At 40.9% G+C, this 17,182-nt stretch overlaps 1 protein-coding gene across 2 annotated transcripts; it reads left to right on the top strand.

Moving 5' to 3' along the window:
- Nucleotides 1-589: 589 nt before the first annotated feature.
- Nucleotides 590-16,278, top strand: taok3b (TAO kinase 3b). 2 transcript variants are annotated; one of them, XM_077585525.1, is made up of 9 exons: nucleotides 590-879; nucleotides 969-1,406; nucleotides 4,492-4,728; nucleotides 5,401-5,529; nucleotides 6,067-6,270; nucleotides 7,439-7,678; nucleotides 9,042-9,254; nucleotides 10,209-10,391; nucleotides 10,479-16,278. In XM_077585525.1, the coding sequence occupies exons 3-9, from the start codon at nucleotides 4,543-4,545 to the stop codon at nucleotides 10,641-10,643; spliced, it is 1,320 nt and encodes a 439-aa protein (XP_077441651.1). In that variant the 5' UTR covers nucleotides 590-879; nucleotides 969-1,406; nucleotides 4,492-4,542; the 3' UTR covers nucleotides 10,644-16,278. The 2 variants fall into 2 exon arrangements, with proteins under 2 accessions (XP_077441651.1, XP_077441650.1); XM_077585524.1 differs by lacking the exons at nucleotides 590-879; nucleotides 969-1,406 and having other exon boundaries at nucleotides 4,008-4,728.
- The last annotated feature ends 904 nt before the right edge of the window (nucleotides 16,279-17,182 follow it).

Genomic DNA, 17,182 nt, shown 5'->3' with positions numbered 1-17,182 from the left:
GACTATCTTTTTTTTTTATTTATTTATTTTTTTTTAACTTGAGTCTATCACAGTTTTTGTGTGCGCCCTAAACCGGAAGTTACATCATCCTCTCCAATTTGTCCCATTGGTGAACAGGCCTATTTATCCCACTTATCTAAAAATAGATACTGTATGTAAATTCATTTATTTTATCACAGAATTTTATTTTCACTTTTGCACTTTGACCTACCTACAGGTACGTATCGACCAAAATGACCCATCTTCACATTTTCCTATATCAACCTTGTATCGTTTATTTTTTGTTACCTAAGGACGTAGAAAATATTTCTCGAACCCAGAACTCTCCACCGCAACTATGGCGGTCTGTAAAACTGTTGTAAGCACACCTCTGCACAGGAGCCAAGACTCTTTCTTTGCTCCTTCTAAAACAATGCGAGTGCTACTGCCACCTACTGTAGTGGATGCGCAATTACACTTTACTATAGTATGACCAAATGAACAAATCCAATACATTTGAGAAGGACTGCTAAAAGGTGAAGTAAGAGTAAGCCGAGCGCGTGTAGTAGCGCGTGTCTCTTTAAGGGAAGGGGGAGTGTAAGAAGAAGCGGTACCAAAAAAAGAAAAAGGGAGAGAGAGCGAGCGAGAGAGGAGAAGAAATGAATAGAAGGCACGAGAAGCACCTACCATGACCAAGTGCGCTGTAAATGTAGGACACACATCCGAGCCTCCGAGCGGCGTCACATCGGGACACTCGGCCACCATGTTCGGACTCGCCTCTCGCCAGCGACCCGCCGCCATCCTCCAGCCGAGCGCGGCAACCGTCACCCGGGGAAAGCCTCAGCCTGCCTCCTCTCCGGTGCCACTAAATTACATCACATCTTTCCGCGATTATCAATGGTAGGCATTGCGTAATTGCCGCCCCCTCCTCCGCCCCCCCTTCCTTCTTTATTATTATTTGTATTATTTGTCACCGCCCGCTTCCGGAGAACCAGCCCGCAGCGGTGCTCGCTTTTGCATCCATTCGCCGGAGGATGCGCTTTGGCCGGCCGAAAAGGACCCGCAGCCCGCGCAGCTTGAGCGGAGCTGCAGGATGCGCGTGAGGCCAACGGCGGCGCGGCGGACGTGTGCTGCATTCGCGGACGTCGGACACAAGGAACGCGGGCCTGCTGCCGCGGGGATCGGGAAGCAGCAGCCGGCGGGCCCCGCCACCTCCGGCAGCGCCTGAAAGCGCGCCTCCTCCTCGGCCCCTCGTCCCTCCCCCGCGCTGCAGGAGCATGCTGCCGGCGTGAAGAAGGGATGAGGCCGCGCACGGGGACTCCAGCGGGCCACAGCTGCGGCCTTCTTCTCACCACAGCCGGCGGCGGCGACGCCGCTGCGGGACCCGCGAACGCAACACCGTCACCGTCACATCGTCAGCATCTTTGGTACTTGTCGCTCTCGTCCGTCGATTGCATGGAGAGGAACAAGAAAGAGAGTTAAAAAAAAAAAATGTGTAATGCGCGTGCATGTGCGTGTGTGAAAAGGGGAGGAGGAGGGAGGGGAGCGCGCACTCACGCGCTATGCTATGACTACATCCATCCGTCGTCATGGTAACCACATCCTGTTAATGGATGTCATTTTCCCCTCCTCCTCCTCGCTCTTCATCACCTTAAAAAAAAATTCTAGTCTGTTTAAATGCTTTTGTGTTAAAAAAAAAAAAATGATACTGAAAAAAAAAAAATCCTGTGCTAATGTGCCCTCCAAACGGCACAGCACAATTGAAATGAAAAGGATTTCTTTTTTCAAAACAGATGTCAAAAAATCATAATTTAAATCCCGAAGTTGTGGCTGCAAATGTGTGCACACCCTCTAATAACTTGCACTTGAAGTGCATCTGATTTAAGTTCAGATTTTTTTATTTTGCTGAAGATTTTGAAATAACGCTGACAGCAATTTGGAGCAGCAATTTCAGCCGCCTTGAGCAAAATCGAATTTCCAGTTGAAGAAAAATAGCCAAAACAATTGGCTTTCTGACATTTGTTTTTGATTTGTGCCTCTTCTACCACGGACTGTGCATAACTTAGGGTTAGGGTTTAGGGTTAGGGTTATAGGGTTAGGGTTTTAGGGTTTTAGGGTTTTAGGGTTAGGGTTAGGGTTTTAGGGTTAGGATTTTAGGGTTAGGGTTTTATGGTTAGGGTTAGGTTTTTAGGGTTAGGGTTAGGGTTAGGGTTTTAGGGTTAGGGTTTTAGGGTTAAGGTTTTAGGGTTAGGGTTAGGATTTTAGGGTTAGGGTTTTAGGGTTAGGGTTTTAGGGTTAAGGTTTTAGGGTTAGGGTTAGGTTTTAGGGTTAGGTTTTAGGGTTAGGGTTAGGTTTTTAGGGTTAGGGTTAGGGTTTAGGGTTAGGGTTTTAGGTTTTAGGGTTTAGGGTTAGGGTTTTAGCGTTAGGGTTAGTGTTTTAGGGTTTAGGGTTAGTGTTTTAGGGTTAGGGTTAGGTTTTAGGGTTAAGGTTTTAGGGTTAGGGTTAGGGTTAGGATTTTAGGGTTAGGGTTTTATGGTTAGGGTTAGGTTTTTAGGGTTAGGGTTAGGGTTAGGGTTTTAGGGTTAGGGTTTTAGGGTTAAGGTTTTAGGGTTAGGGTTAGGATTTTAGGGTTAGGGTTTTAGGGTTAGGGTTTTAGGGTTAGGGTTTTAGGGTTAAGGTTTTAGGGTTAGGGTTAGGTTTTAGGGTTAGGTTTTAGGGTTAGGGTTAGGTTTTTAGGGTTAGGGTTAGGGTTTAGGGTTAGGGTTTTAGGTTTTAGGGTTTAGGGTTAGGGTTTTAGCGTTAGGGTTAGTGTTTTAGGGTTTAGGGTTAGTGTTTTAGGGTTAGGATTAGGGTTTTAGGGTTAGGGTTAGGGTTTTAGGGTTAGGGTTTAGGGTTTTAGGGTTAGGGTTTTAGGGTAAGGGTTAGGGTTTTAGGGTTAGGGTTAGGGTTAGGGTTTTAGGGTTAAGGTTTTAGGGTTAGGATTTTAGGGTTAGGGTTTTAGGGTTAGGTTTTGGCATAAGGGTTAACTCCCGGGTATTTCCCGCCTCATCAAATTGACTGGACGGTTGCCGAAATACCAGGGGCAAGGGTTAGGGTTAGGGTTAGGGTTAGGGTTTTAGGGTTAAGGTTTTAGGGTTAGGGTTAGGGTTAGGATTTTAGGGTTAGGGTTTTATGGTTAGGGTTAGGTTTTTAGGGTTAGGGTTAGGGTTAGGGTTAGGGTTTTAGGGTTAGGGTTTTAGGGTTAAGGTTTTAGGGTTAGGATTTTAGGGTTAGGGTTTTAGGGTTAGGGTTTTAGGGTTAAGGTTTTAGGGTTAGGGTTAGGTTTTAGGGTTAGGTTTTAGGGTTAGGGTTAGGTTTTTAGGGTTAGGGTTAGGGTTTAGGGTTAGGGTTTTAGGTTTTAGGGTTTAGGGTTAGGGTTTTAGCGTTAGGGTTAGTGTTTTAGGGTTTAGGGTTAGTGTTTTAGGGTTAGGATTAGGGTTTTAGGGTTAGGGTTAAGGTTTTAGGGTCAGGGTTTAGGGTTTTAGGGTTAGGGTTTTAGGGTAAGGGTTAGGGTTTTAGGGTTAGGGTTAGGATTTTAGGGTTAGGGTTTTAGGGTTAGGGTTAGGTTTTTAGGGTTAGGGTTTTAGGGTTAGGGTTTTAGGGTTAGGGTTAGGGTTAGGGTTAGGTTTTTAGGGTTAGGATTTAGGGTTTAGGGTTAGGGATTTAGGATTAGGGTTAGGGTTTTAGGGTTAGGGTTTTAGGGTTAGGGTTTTAGGGTTAGGTTTTAGGGTTAAGGTTTTAGGGTTAGGGTTAGGGTTAGGATTTTAGGGTTAGGGTTTTAGGGTTAGGGTTTTAGGGTTAGGGTTTTAGGGTTAGAGTTTTAGCGTTAGGGTTAGTGTTTTAGGGTTAGTCTTTTAGGATTAGGGTTTTAGGGGTTAGGCTTTTAGGGTTAGGGTTAGGGTTTTAGGGTTAGGGTTTAGGGTTAGCGTTTTAGGGTTAGGGTTTAGGGTTTTAGGGGTTAGGGTTAGCGTTTTAGGGTTAGGGTTTTAGGGTTAGTGTTTAGGGTTAGGGTTTTAGTGCTAGGGTTTTAGCGTTAGGATTAGTGTTTTAGGGTTAGGGTTTAGGAAAATTACCATGTTTAAATTTTTACAGTGTGTGTAAGATCAGATCTCACCTTGGCCAGCCCACATGACACAGATGGGAGAATGTTGTCACATGTACTGGCCAGAAATTCCGGCAGCTCCTTCAGCCTTGCCTCTCTGAACACGTCTGTGCCACATTTTCTCCACTCGACTGCGTTTAACATGAACTGCTGAACTTTATTCAAAGCCGATAACTGTAAACGGTGGCATGTGTACAGAGTTTGAATGCGATTGTTGCATACCGATCACACTCAACCCCATTTTTAAGAGGGTGTGCACACTTATGCAACCACGCGGCGGTTTGTCCTTGCGCCGCCTTCTTTCGGGTTTTTTTCCGGCTGCGCGCCGCACGTTTGCGGGGCTCCAAAAGTTTGTTGTTGTGGTTGTGCAGGTCATCCGGGAGATCCAGGAGCATGAGCAGAACTTTGAGCTGCGGGAGCAGATGTCTGGCTACAAGCGCATGCGGCGGCAGCACCACAAGCAGCTGATTGCCCTGGAGAACAGGCTCAAGGCCGAGATGGACGAGCACCGGCTGAGGCTGCACAAGGAGCTGGAGACGCAGGCCAACAACACTTACGCCGAGCAGGAGCGGCTGGCCAAGCGCCACGCCGCTCAGACCGACAAAGAGGTACGTGCGCGACCGCGCTTGCTAACGGTGTGGAGTGCTTTGATTAGCATGCTAGTGTTTTGTCAGCGGGACGTTTGCATTTAATAACAGCTGAAAGTAGCGTCAGACGGGCTGAGGGAGAGTTGCTTGTATCGATAGCAAACAGGGTTTTTATTCTGCTCTTATTGATCAACATGCTAGGTTTGTTGGGGACCTTCTCTGCCTCCTCTTACTAAGCTCAGGCTTGCCCGTATTGTGTGAAAACGCCGGGAGTGCGGCTTTTTATCCTGCTCGGAAAGGGTTGAACGCCAATGATGACCGACAAGGACGATAATTAGGACAATGACGATGCTGATGTGGCGATGATGATGATGATGATGATGATGATGATGATTGTTATGAAGAGGGTGATGGCAACAATGACAATGATTTTTGATGATCATATGATGATGATGATGTTAATTTGAGTGACGATCATTTTGAGGATGATGACAATTGATGTGAATTATGATGACGATGACGACTGACAATAATTACGATGGCAATGACGGCGAATACTAATGTGATGGTTATGATTGTAAGAATGTCGACGATGATGCCGAAAATCTTGACGATGAGAACGATAACAAAGACGATTGCCTTGATGATGATGATGATGATGACGACAACGACAATTCTTACTCGCCCTCACAGATGAAGTCGGTGGCCGCGGAGGAGCGGCGCATCCAGCAGCAGATCTCGGCTCAGCAGAAGAAGGAGCTGACGTCCTTCCTGGAGAGCCAGAAGAGAGAGTACCGACTCTGCAAGGACAAAATCAAAGAAGTAAAAAGACACCAAACACACAAAGAAAAACCTTTCTGGAAAAAAAAGGCAGTTTTTTCTGACTCGTTTTTGGGGGCAGCTTTGTTTTTTTGAGTATTTTTTTCAATTTAATTTTTAACATTTCCCTCTTTTTCTGAATATTTGTGTCTGTTTTTCTGAGTAATTTCCCCCTGTTTTATAAAATAATTATTTTCCTGTTTTTCTTTTTCTTCTGTTTTTTAAAATAATTCCCCCCCCCTGTTTTTTTCTGAATAGCCAGTAAAACTGAAAAAAATATTCAGAAAAACAGAAAATAAAAATACTCAAAAAAACAAAGCTCCCCCCCCAAAATGAGTCCGAAAAACAGGAGTCGTTTTTTTTCTCCTTTTTGTGAAAGTGAATGCAACACGCTTCTGTACCATCTTAAATCAGCTGGAAATAGAACTTACACACAATTTTGTTGTTGTTGTAACCAACCAGTACAGCCCTACTTTCTTGTACCACAAGAGGGCGCCTTTGAGCGACCGATGGCTTTTGTCGTATTTTTTTTTTTTCCAGGAGATGAACGAGGACCCGTGCACCCCGAAAGAGGAGAAGCAAGAGCGTCTGTCGCGACACAAGGAGACCGTTCAGCGCTCGCAGGCGGAGGAGGAGGCCAACCTGCTGGCGCAGCAGCGGCTCGTCTACGAGCGAAGCTGCCGCGCCCTCAAGAGGCGGAGTCTGCTCAGGAAGCACGACTTTGAGCAAGAGCAACTCAGAGAGGTGACGGCCGCCGACTGCAGCCACGGCCGGGGCTCGATTCCTTTGCCTTAACGGGACCCCGTGGTTGGCTGGTGATCACTTCAGGGTGTATCCCGCTTCTCTCACCAAAAGTCATGGGAAAGGGGAAGTCAACCCCCCCCCCCCTCCCAAAAAAAAATTCTTGACAATATATGTACTATGTAGCCCCATAAGTCTAAAATCAGTATTCTGATTAATATTGTGAATAGGTTTTGATCAATATCAGAAGGCGGCCATTTTGCTACTTGCTGTCGAGATGACATCATAGTTGCAAAGGGCTCAGGGAACGACCAATCATAGCTCACCTGTGATGTCATCTTCGGTCGACAGCAAGTGGCAAAATGGCCGCCATTTCAAAGTTGCTCGGAGCTCAGCTCAACGTTTTTTTCTGAAGCTGAGCTGTGATTGGTCGTTACCTGCCCTGAGCAACTGTGATGTCATCTTCGGTCGACAGCAAGTGGCAAAATGGCTGCCATTTCAAAGTTGCTCGGAGCTCAGCTCAACTTTTTTTCTGAAGCTGAGCTGCGATTGGTCGTTACCTGCCCTGAGCAACTGTGATGTCATCTTCGGTCGACAGCAAGTGGCAACATGGCCGCCATTTCAAAGTTGCTCGGAGCTCAGCTCAACGTTTTTTTCTGAAGCTGAGCTGTGATTGGTCGTTACCTGCCCTGAGCAACTGTGATGTCATCTTCGGTCGACAGCAAGTGGCAACATGGCCGCCATTTCAAAGTTGCTCGGAGCTCGGGCCACGACCCATCGCAGCGCGACTTTTTTTAGGCTGACGCTGAACTGCGATTGGTCGTTACCTGCCCTGAGCAACTGTGATGTCATCTTCGGTCGACAGCAAGTGGCAACATGGCCGCCATTTCAAAGTTGCTCGGAGCTCGGGCCACGACCCATCGCAGCGCAACTTTTTTTCTGAAGCTGAGCTGTGATTGGTCGTTACCTGCCCTGAGCAACTGTGATGTCATCTTCGGTCGACAGCAAGTGGCAACATGGCCGCCCCCTGAGATGGATAAAAACGGCTGGATTTTGCTTGATAATTCACATTCCACAAATGCAATATTCATCACGTTCAGACTAGCGAGGTCACATATTATTGCGCAGAACTATTTCGGGTTGACTCGTGCGCGTGTCCGACCGTCCCCAGGAGCTGAACAAGAAGCGGAACCAGAAGGAGATGGAGCAGGCCCTGATGATCCGCCAGGACGAGGCCACGCAGGACCTGGAGCAGCGGCAGCTTCACGTGCTGCACAAGCTGCGCGCGGAGCTCATGCGGCTTCAGCACCAGACCGAGCTGGAGAACCAGGAGGAGTACAACCAGCGCCGGCAGCGCGAGCTCCTGCGCAAACACGCCCTGGAGCACAGGCAGCAGCCCCGGGACCTCAAGGTCGCCCGCATTCGCAGCTCCCCCCCCTAAAAAATAAAGAGAGTTGGCAATACACTTCTGTGCCCCAAAATCGGATCTTACTTTGTACACTGTAAATCCAAACTTTCAAAATAATCAACTAGATTAATAATAATCTACTAACGTAACTTTTTAAACTTTGTATGCTTTTATGAGTAATTTGTACTCATTATTTTTGTATTAAATTGAACTATACTAGTTTTTTGGGTACGGATAACTCAGCTGTAACTGAAGAAAATTGAGCTGTTTCGTTTCTATTATTTAAAAAAAGGTCATATTCACAAATAAAATTAATTTATGTAATATTTTATGTTTTGTTTCGCTTCATAATTTATTTTACTTGTTCATTTGTCATTTTCTGTTAACCTTATTTTACTCTGCAGTTGACAGTTGTCCGTTACCTTACCTGGTTAACTCATTTGCTCCCAAAAACGTATAAATACGTTCTATTTTAAATCCTACCAGTGTCCCAAAAATGTATTAATATGTTTTTTTTTTAAATTCTTATGCTAGAGCATACAGAAAGCTTTGATGCAGCCTCTGAACTGAAGAGAACGGTTGAAGCAATGGTAGTTAAAAAAAAAAAAGGCCAGCAGGTGGCAGCAGAGTATAAGAGATCAACCAGGGCCATGTGGCAAACAAGCTCAATTCCCCCCCACAGTTTTAAACAGATTTGTGAATAATGAAGAATTGCTGCAAAACGGAAACAGATAGAAATGTACTTTTTTTCCGCTGACGAATGAAGAGACTCTAATCTTTCATTTGGTAGCTTCCATGTTTTTATCACAATAGAACACAATATTCTGTGTAATAGGACTTTTTCATGACCCCAAATCGCAAAAATCCACCTTTAATTGACACCAATTATAATTGCATTGAAAATAATATTTTTTCAAAACAAAAAAAATTAACATTTTCTCAAAACAGGGGCTGCCCTCCAAAATAAAAAAAGAATATTGATACAAAAAAAAGGGTATATATATATATATATATATATATATATATATATATATATATATATGTGTGTATATGTGTATATATATATATATGTATATGTATTTAAAAAAATAAAAAAAAAACATTTATTAAATTTTTTTAATTGATTTGTTGGATTTAAAAAAAAAAAAAAAAAAGGAGCGCAATGATGATGTCAAATCGAATGAACAATACTGAGCTCTCCTGTAAAAAAAAAAAAAAAAAAAAAAAAAGAATATTGAAAAAAATCCTTCACAAATGAGCGGAACATTTCATTTTGAGCGGACGTGGTTCGACTTTCAATTTGAAAAGCGCCTCCATTCATCCCAATGCCGAATAATTATAATAATACATTTGTTTCCGTCCTCAGACGCTGGAGCTGCAGATCAAGAAGCAGTTCCAGGACACGTGCAAGGTTCAGAACAAGCAGTACAAAGCGCTGCGCAACCACCAGCTGGAGGTGTCGGCCAAAGGGGAGCACAAGAGCCTCCTGAAGGGCCTGAAGGAGGAGCAGACCCGCAAGCTGGCCGTGCTGGCCGAGCAGTACGAGCACTCCATCAACCAGATGATGGCCTCGCAAGCGGTACGCACACAAAAAAAAACGGCCCCCTTGGGAATTTTTGGCTTGATTGCATTGATTCTGAGCAAAACGATATTTGGACCAGGGAAAGGCGCGCAACGACGGATGTTGTCATAATCCTTTAAACGACAGACATGAAAACAGCAAGCGTGACACGCAGGCGGAAATGAAAGCAATACTCGCAGGGTACACATTCTTCATCTTCCGCGAAGAATGGCCAATTTCACTGCGGCTACTGACGAGCTTTGACATCTGCGTCCATCCGTGTTTGTGTTCTACTGCCCCCGGGTGGCCAAAGTGTGCACAACAGAAGCACAATCTTCGCTAAATTGAAGCCAAAAAGTGGCAACCGACGCAACAAAAATATAAAAACGCAACACTTTTGTTTCGGCTGCCATTTTTGACGAGTCGAACTCCATGATCGAAAACTTCAGCATTTCTGGCAAATATTGTTCACAAACCAGTCTAGATCTAGGATCGTGAGCACGTCTCCTTTGCCGAGATAATCCCTCCCACCTCACAGGTGCGCCATACCAAGATGCTGATTAGTGCACAGGTGTGCCTTAGACTGCCCACAATAAAAGGCCACTCTGAAAGGTGGCGTTTTATTTGATTGTTTTATAATAATAATAATAATAATAATCAAGTTGCCAATGGACCTCATTAGTGGTAACTGGTCTTCTTGCTGTTTTTTTTTCTAAGTGCAATTGACTTTTCCAGCCTCTTATTGCTACCTGTCACAACTTTTTGGAGATTTGTTGTCGCCATGAAATTTACAATCAACATATTTTTTCTACCATCATCTATGTTCTATTCTGAACAAAATATTGACATTTGGCACCATTTGTAGCGCGTCCCAACTTTTTGGGGGAATTGGGTCTGTACCTTTTTTTCACTGCCCGGTTGTCGTCAGCGCGTCATAAAAAAAACTTGCCGTGCGCCGCCGTGTCCTGGCAGATGAGGTTGGAGGCGGAGCAAGAGTCGGAGTGCGAGGCCCTGAAGCGGCAGCTGGAGCAGGAGATGGAGCTGCTGGACGCCTACCAGAGCAAGACCACGTCTCAGATGGAGTCCCAACACCAGCGAGAGCTGCACAAGCTCCAGCAGAAGGTCTCCCTGCGCAGGGCCCACCTGGAGCAGAAGGTAGCCAATCACATCGCAGCATTTTCTCTCAACTGTGATTGGTCACTTAGCGCCGTAAGAAGCATCAACGTGTGCGTGTGTGCGCAGATGGAGGAGGAGCTTTCAGCCCTGCAGAAGGATCGCAGCGAGAGGATCAAAACCCTGCTGGAGCGTCAGGAGCGAGAGATTTTGTCCTTCGACAGCGAGACTCGCATCCTGGGCTTCGGCAGTCTGGGATCTCTGGACTTGTTCCTCAAAGACGACAACAGATGAAAGCGGACCACATTTTCCTCGCTTTCATTTTGCGGATCCTTGCGGCAGCGGCGGAGAACTCGCTTCTAGGCGACAACGTGCCACAATCCACGCGGAATCCTGTCAGTCCTGTTGTTGGGATCATTCCTCCTCCTCCTCGTCTCGATTTTTGGTATGAAGTGAATAATTCAGGAAATTTTTTGCTAAAATGGGCACTTTGATATGTTTCAGTAGAACTCCATCATATGTGTGTGCGTGCGTGCGTGTGTGTGTGTGTGTGTGTTTGTGTGTGCGTAGAGCAGGGGTGGGCAAAGTATGGCCTGGGGGTTACCTGGGCCAAATCTATTCCGTAATCCGGCCCACTGAGCAACAGCGCTGGATTATTTGGTGCATTCGTTTAGACATTTTGGGTAATGAACAAACATTGACCGATTGATTGATTGATTTTTATAATACATTTTCTATTTATTTTTCTCATTATATATATATATTAGTGCTGTCAAAGTGAAAGCGTTAATTGATTAATTAATCGCAAAAAATTATCGCATTAACACAGATTAATCGCACTATTAATTTTGACCATTAGCATGACAGCGGACGGCTACGTTTGATTCATTAAATGCTTTTACTTGAATGTAAAAGCATTTAATGAATGAACCGGTGCTCTTCAAATTTGGCAGAAAAAAAATGTCGATTAAAAAAAAGCCTTTTTTTATTAAGCGATTAATCGCGATTAATCAAAATTCTAAAATGTGATTAATCTGATTAAAATATGTGATCGTTTGACAGCTCTAATATATATATATATATATATATATATATATATATATATATATATATATATATATATATATATGTGTGTGTGTGTGTGTGTTAGGGGTGTCAAACTTGGCGCATTAATTTTTAGTTAGTTTAAAGTTCCTTTGACGCCATTCATTTTTTTAACGCGCGATCAATGACCGCCCCTTACTTGAAAACGCAGCCGACTCGTCCGCATCAAAATTTAGCAGTAATACATTTTATAATAATAATGCATATATTTGTGGAGACAAGTTGTGTTTTACAATTTCAAAAAAAAATTGCAGAATTTTCACGAGTTACTTCATGTTAAAGATTAGATAGCTCTTAATATGAAAAGAGTTGTCGCCAATGTCTTACAAATGCAATTATGCCATCTAGTGGCAGATTAATGACCTCAACACAAATCAACATCACACTCGTTTTTTACAGAACCGTACATCTTTCATTTTAACGCAATTTTATGAATTATTAGGAAATTACTTTATCAATGACGAAAAGATGCAGCCATATTTCGATTAGTTTAACACTTTTTGCTACTTTTATGTTAAGAGTATGAAAATTCAGAAAAAATATTTTATTGTACATTTAGAACAGATATAAAATTTGCAATTAATTGTGAGTTAACTGTTGAAGTCATGCGATTAATTACGATTAAAAATACAATTGAGAAGTAAAAAAAAAAAATCAATATCAAATAGATAATATCTGACCTCCACATTCGATTTTTGACCTCATCGCTGAAGGTGAGGTCCCAAAACCCAAACGTGGCCCTTGAGCACAAAACATTTGCCCACCCCGACGTCCAGGACATTGTGGAATGTGAGCTGCGGACACCCCCGACACCACCCCTGGTGGTCTTCTTCTTTTTCTGGTCTTTCTTCTTCTTCTTTTTCTCATCCTTTTTTCTTCTTCTCCTTCTTTGTCATCTTTTTCTGGTCTTTCTTTTGATTCTTCTTCTAACTCTTTGACTGCCAAAAAAATTAAATAACGTTTAGTAAAATCCTATGGAGGAGTGCCAAAGACGTTAAAATACGTTTTTTTCAAAACAAGAGATGAAACTAACCATTTTCTATTGTTGATTACTGAAAAACGGAATAAGGTAGAAACAAACTTTTTTTTCTGATGAAAGATGAGAGTCCAATCTTTCATTTGGTAGTATGTGTGTTTCCATAGTCCAAACACATAATTTTCTGTGAACCTTGAAAGATCAGTCAAAAATGCTTAAATCGGCTGGCGCCCACAGCATCCCTTTTCTGATAACGTCTGGCAGTCAAAGAGCTAGTCTTTCTTCTTCTCTCTTCTTCTTGTTGTCTTTTTGGTTCCAAACTCATCTTCTGGTTGGTCTCGAGCTGCTTTCTTGATTTTTCTTCTTGTTTTTCCGGAATGTGAACGCAAGCGTTGCGGCGTCATGGCTTTTTTCTCATTGCATGCACTTTATTAGGGACACATGACGCATGGCTCTGTTTGTAAATAAAGTGGTCATCAGCATTTTAGGTTTTAAGCCCCTCCCCCCCCCCCAAAAAAAAGACCCCCATGAGCTACGATAGGTTCACATATGCCTTTCTTTCAGTTGTCGTGCCTTTTTTTTTTTTTTTAAAGTTTGATTTCATTTTTTTTTTTTTTTCCATTTGCTCATCGAACTTGTTGTACATGACCAATGGTGAGAATTGTGCTGTTTTTTGATATGAATATTTGTACTTGAGCATATAGTTAGAACACGCCCACCGACACCCGTCCGTCTATTTACTCACGTGACGGAGCTTACAAGTTTGGTTGATTTCGATAGTGTAGTCGTGAAAGATTTGCTCATAACTGGTGGACGGGAGGACGCACGCAGGCGCGTGGGATTATTTGTGGATTATTAACTGGGGTTGCAATTTGGATGATGAGATTTTACGACTTGGACACTCTTTCTGGGAACTCAAATTTGAGGTAACATGCGTTCAAATATGGGAAAATTCCAAAATATCTATTTTTTTAAATTCAGAATTTGTTTTATGTCAGCATTTTTTTTTTAAAAATGGCAAATGTGATTACAGCAAAAGAAAAAAATATAATTGATATTTGATATTTTATTTTGAAAAATTTTGAGAACCTCTATTTTTTAGCTCCCTCATTGATATACTTAAAAATTACAAAAATAAATTATTATATTTATTTAGATTTTAATGACAATATCTAATTAACAACACACAATTTCTGTAATTATTCATGAATGTGTTCTTTCTTGTGTCAAATTATAATAACAGAATATAAAGCCTGTAAAAGAAATTAAACAAATTACAAACATCATCCAAATTTAATTAGTGTATTATAAATATATATATATTTTTTATAATACACATAGTTTTTAATTATTCCCCCCTTCAAATTTTAATTAAAGTTTTCATTTATTGATTTAATTACGTATAGAATTCATGTATTTATTAACTGTACATTTCTTTTTTCACTTTTTAATTTGTTCCCCAAATTTGGCGTATTTCACACATCACATTTTTAATGTATTGATTTAATTAACTTATAATACACAACCTTTGCACTTATTAATGACTCGTGTGTTTATTCATTTTAGAATATCAAATAAGCATGGCAAAAAATAAACTCTTAAAAATATTAGCGTAAAAAACAAAGTAAGAAATGTCAATAAAATCGAATTTCCAAACTGAAAAAAAAAATACAGACAAAATATCATGCAAAATATTTTTCATTCATTGTATTGAATTACAATGGCAGAAAATTATTATTATTATATATTTTTATTATATTTTTTATTTAGGAAATAAAATTATAATTCAGTCATATATAAAATTGCTTAATACAAATGTATGAAAAAATATTCTGTAGACATATTTTTAGTACCTGATACTTCATCCTTTTTTTTTTTTTTTGCTGTCTTTTATTTGCTGATTGACTGGGAGGAATCACATGACTCCATCAATACAACCCCTCAAAGGACATTGTGCACTTCACTGTACTTTTATTCATAGACACATTTTAATACGGAATAGAGGTACGCATACATTCTGTATTGAAAAATGTCTGCGAATCAAAGTGCATTAAAAGTGCACAGTGCAAATGTGATCGATTTGCTTAAAATGGTCGTCATTCATTTATTCCCATGGAAAGTGCCCAAGCAGGATGTTGCAACCCTGAAAGAATAAAAAGAAAGTCAAGTGGGCGTTGTGCATTAATTGTGACCTCAGGGTCGGACGGACACAATATTTGCCAGGTTGCACAATTTCCATTTCTGACCAAATGGGAGAAACAATCGTTTGGTGCTTCATTTCTTACGCCAATTTTAGCCTTGTCCCCTTTTTTCCCCTCTCACAGTCAACAACAGTCAACAAATTGACGAGAGTCCACCTTAAAGTCGCAAACCCAACAAACAAAATGAGCCGCTGACAACTGCAGTGGGCTGACTCCATTTTTGCTGGTTTTGCAGGAAACAGTTTGATAATCTGCAATTGAATCTTGCCAGTTAATTCAATTCGTGGCAAAAGACGGCGTCTTCTGGATCACCGTTTTTGGCTCTCTTCAGATTTGGACAAATTAAATAAATGGCACTTACTTGGACTTGGACTTGGACCATAGTGAATATTCTGATTGGATGGTATCGCTTGCACTTTTATGCCGTCTTCAATCTTCAGGTCAATCGAAAAAAAATCCTAAAAGAAAAGAAACAAACGGGAAAAAGACAAATCAAAAATATTTTGTACAATAGTGGCGCAAGTCCAAAGATCCCCGTTTTCACTGAAATTCAAGAAATTGACTGCCATCCAGGCCTCGATTTCCTCCAGACAGAACAAAAGTGGTCTCAATGCCGGAGCGTATTTTTTGAACATCGGATAGCAGTGGAGAAAAAAAAGTTTTCTTAAGATGGGCAGCAGATACAATGAAATGAGCAGAGGCCCCAGAACTGAACCCTGTGGAACACCTTACTTAAGATAGTAGGAAGTATTTGGCGCTATACTGCGACTGTTTGACACATCCCTAATTTCATCCTAACAAGTTCAGTTCAGTCGTTAGTTGTTCCTAAAAGAAAAGAAAGAAACTGGTTAAAAAAATTTTTTTTTTAGTGCAATCATGAGCCAAGTCCAAACAGTCATCAAATTGATGGAAATTTCATGAACAATGATGACGCATGAGTCATCTGTCTATTTCTGGAAAGAGACTTTCTGGGATGTTGGCCCAATGTCGCACTCAAGAATCAGGAAACGTGCGAGTTCAATGGAGGGCTGCCCCCTGTAGGCCAAAATTGGAACACAACCTTGATTTGGACCAGGTGTCATTTGAACTTTGAGAAAAATGGAGTCGTCTCACTTGGGTTCTCGGTGGCTCACAATCCTTTTTGGAACTCGGTGGTCTTGACTTGAAATAGTTGAATCACATTTAACAATTCTGAAGGCAATAGAAAATTGATTGACTTAAAAAAAAATAAAAAATCACAATATGATGATGACGTTCCTGGTGTGCAGTAAGGCCTTTTTATGTGTGCAAGTGAAGCCTTCACAAGTCCAAAAAGTGCTACGAGGCTCCTTCAGTGTCTTCAAATTACTAACGTCAACACACACACATAAAAAAAATTAAAAATAATCCTGAAAAAAACAAAACAAGAAACGGTTCGCTGGAGTGTTTTAGAAGCTTTCCGACCTTGACAATTGTTGGATGATGATGATGATGATTTTCATGATGAAGATGATTCAGATGATGTGAGTTTCTAGAGATTGAGTTGGCATATAAATATGAGGTGACGCGGTACGGAAGATGGATAAAGGGGAACTCTCCCAAACGACCCTGGTTACCATTTCTTGTGTGGTTTAAACACAAATAAAAATGACTTTATGTTGAAAAACAACTGGATCTCTTTTTGGGTCGTCGCATTTGATTACAAAGGAAGAAAATGAACATTAGAAAAATACATTTGGATGATATTTTTTTTTGCCTAAAATGTAAGTTACAATGAAAGAACAAAAAAAATCTCAAAAAATACATTTTGATTAATTGAAACACTTAAAAAAATTAGGGATAGCCGAGTACCGATACCAAGTATCGATACCAGGCTAATTTTAGGCCTTACCGTAAGCTATCAGTCGTTTTACAAACAGGAACTAGAAACTAGAATCATAGCTGCCATTAATTTCACTTAGGTCTTTCTTTAAATTATCATCATTGTTTTTTTTTGTGTGGGAAATGTTATGTATCAAAAGCATTAGTATCTGTACTTGGTATCAGTGACAACACAGGAGTTGGATACTCGAACCGCTCTGAAAAAAAATAAAGTGGAACATCCCTATATAAACACAAAATTAAATTCCATTTCATCGGAATTAAAAAATGTGACAAAAATTGAACAACTGTTTCACTTTATTTACTTTCAATGTAAAAAAAAAACTCACTGTAATAAACGATAATTTGATATCATACGTAAAAAATGAATAAAGAGACTATGAATGGAAATTAAAAAAAAAGAAAAGAAAAAAATATTTTCATTTAAAATGTCATTTAAATCTAACACAGCAATTACATTTATTTGACATTGTTAATTAATAAAATATAACCAGATAGGACAGTATATAATATTTCCTTATTTCTTATTTTACATTACAAACAACAAAAGAAAGCAGTCTACGAATTAATGATACCTAAACAGAAAATATACATAAAAAAAAAAAAAAAAAAAAAAAAGAGTCAATTAAAAAAAAAAATACAATTCCAATGCTGACAACAAAAAAATGCACCCCATGAGTCATTTATCACGT

Source organism: Vanacampus margaritifer, chromosome 14, assembly GCF_051991255.1.
Source record: "Vanacampus margaritifer isolate UIUO_Vmar chromosome 14, RoL_Vmar_1.0, whole genome shotgun sequence".
In the NCBI taxonomy this organism is placed as follows: domain Eukaryota; kingdom Metazoa; phylum Chordata; class Actinopteri; order Syngnathiformes; family Syngnathidae; genus Vanacampus; species Vanacampus margaritifer.
The sequence above is the reverse complement of the archived record's forward strand: the minus strand, read 5'-3'. Positions and strand labels throughout refer to the sequence as shown.

Bases quoted from the DNA above. Each gene is read 5' to 3' on its own strand.
- taok3b (XM_077585524.1), top strand. From the start codon at position 4,309: ATGTGTACAGAGTTTGAATGCGATTGTTGCATACCGATCACACTCAAC. The intron at 5,530-6,066 runs GTAAAAAGACAC...TTTTTTTTCCAG, and splicing joins GCAAGGACAAAATCAAAGAA to GAGATGAACGAGGACCCGTG. The intron at 9,255-10,208 runs GTACGCACACAA...GTGTCCTGGCAG, and splicing joins AGATGATGGCCTCGCAAGCG to ATGAGGTTGGAGGCGGAGCA.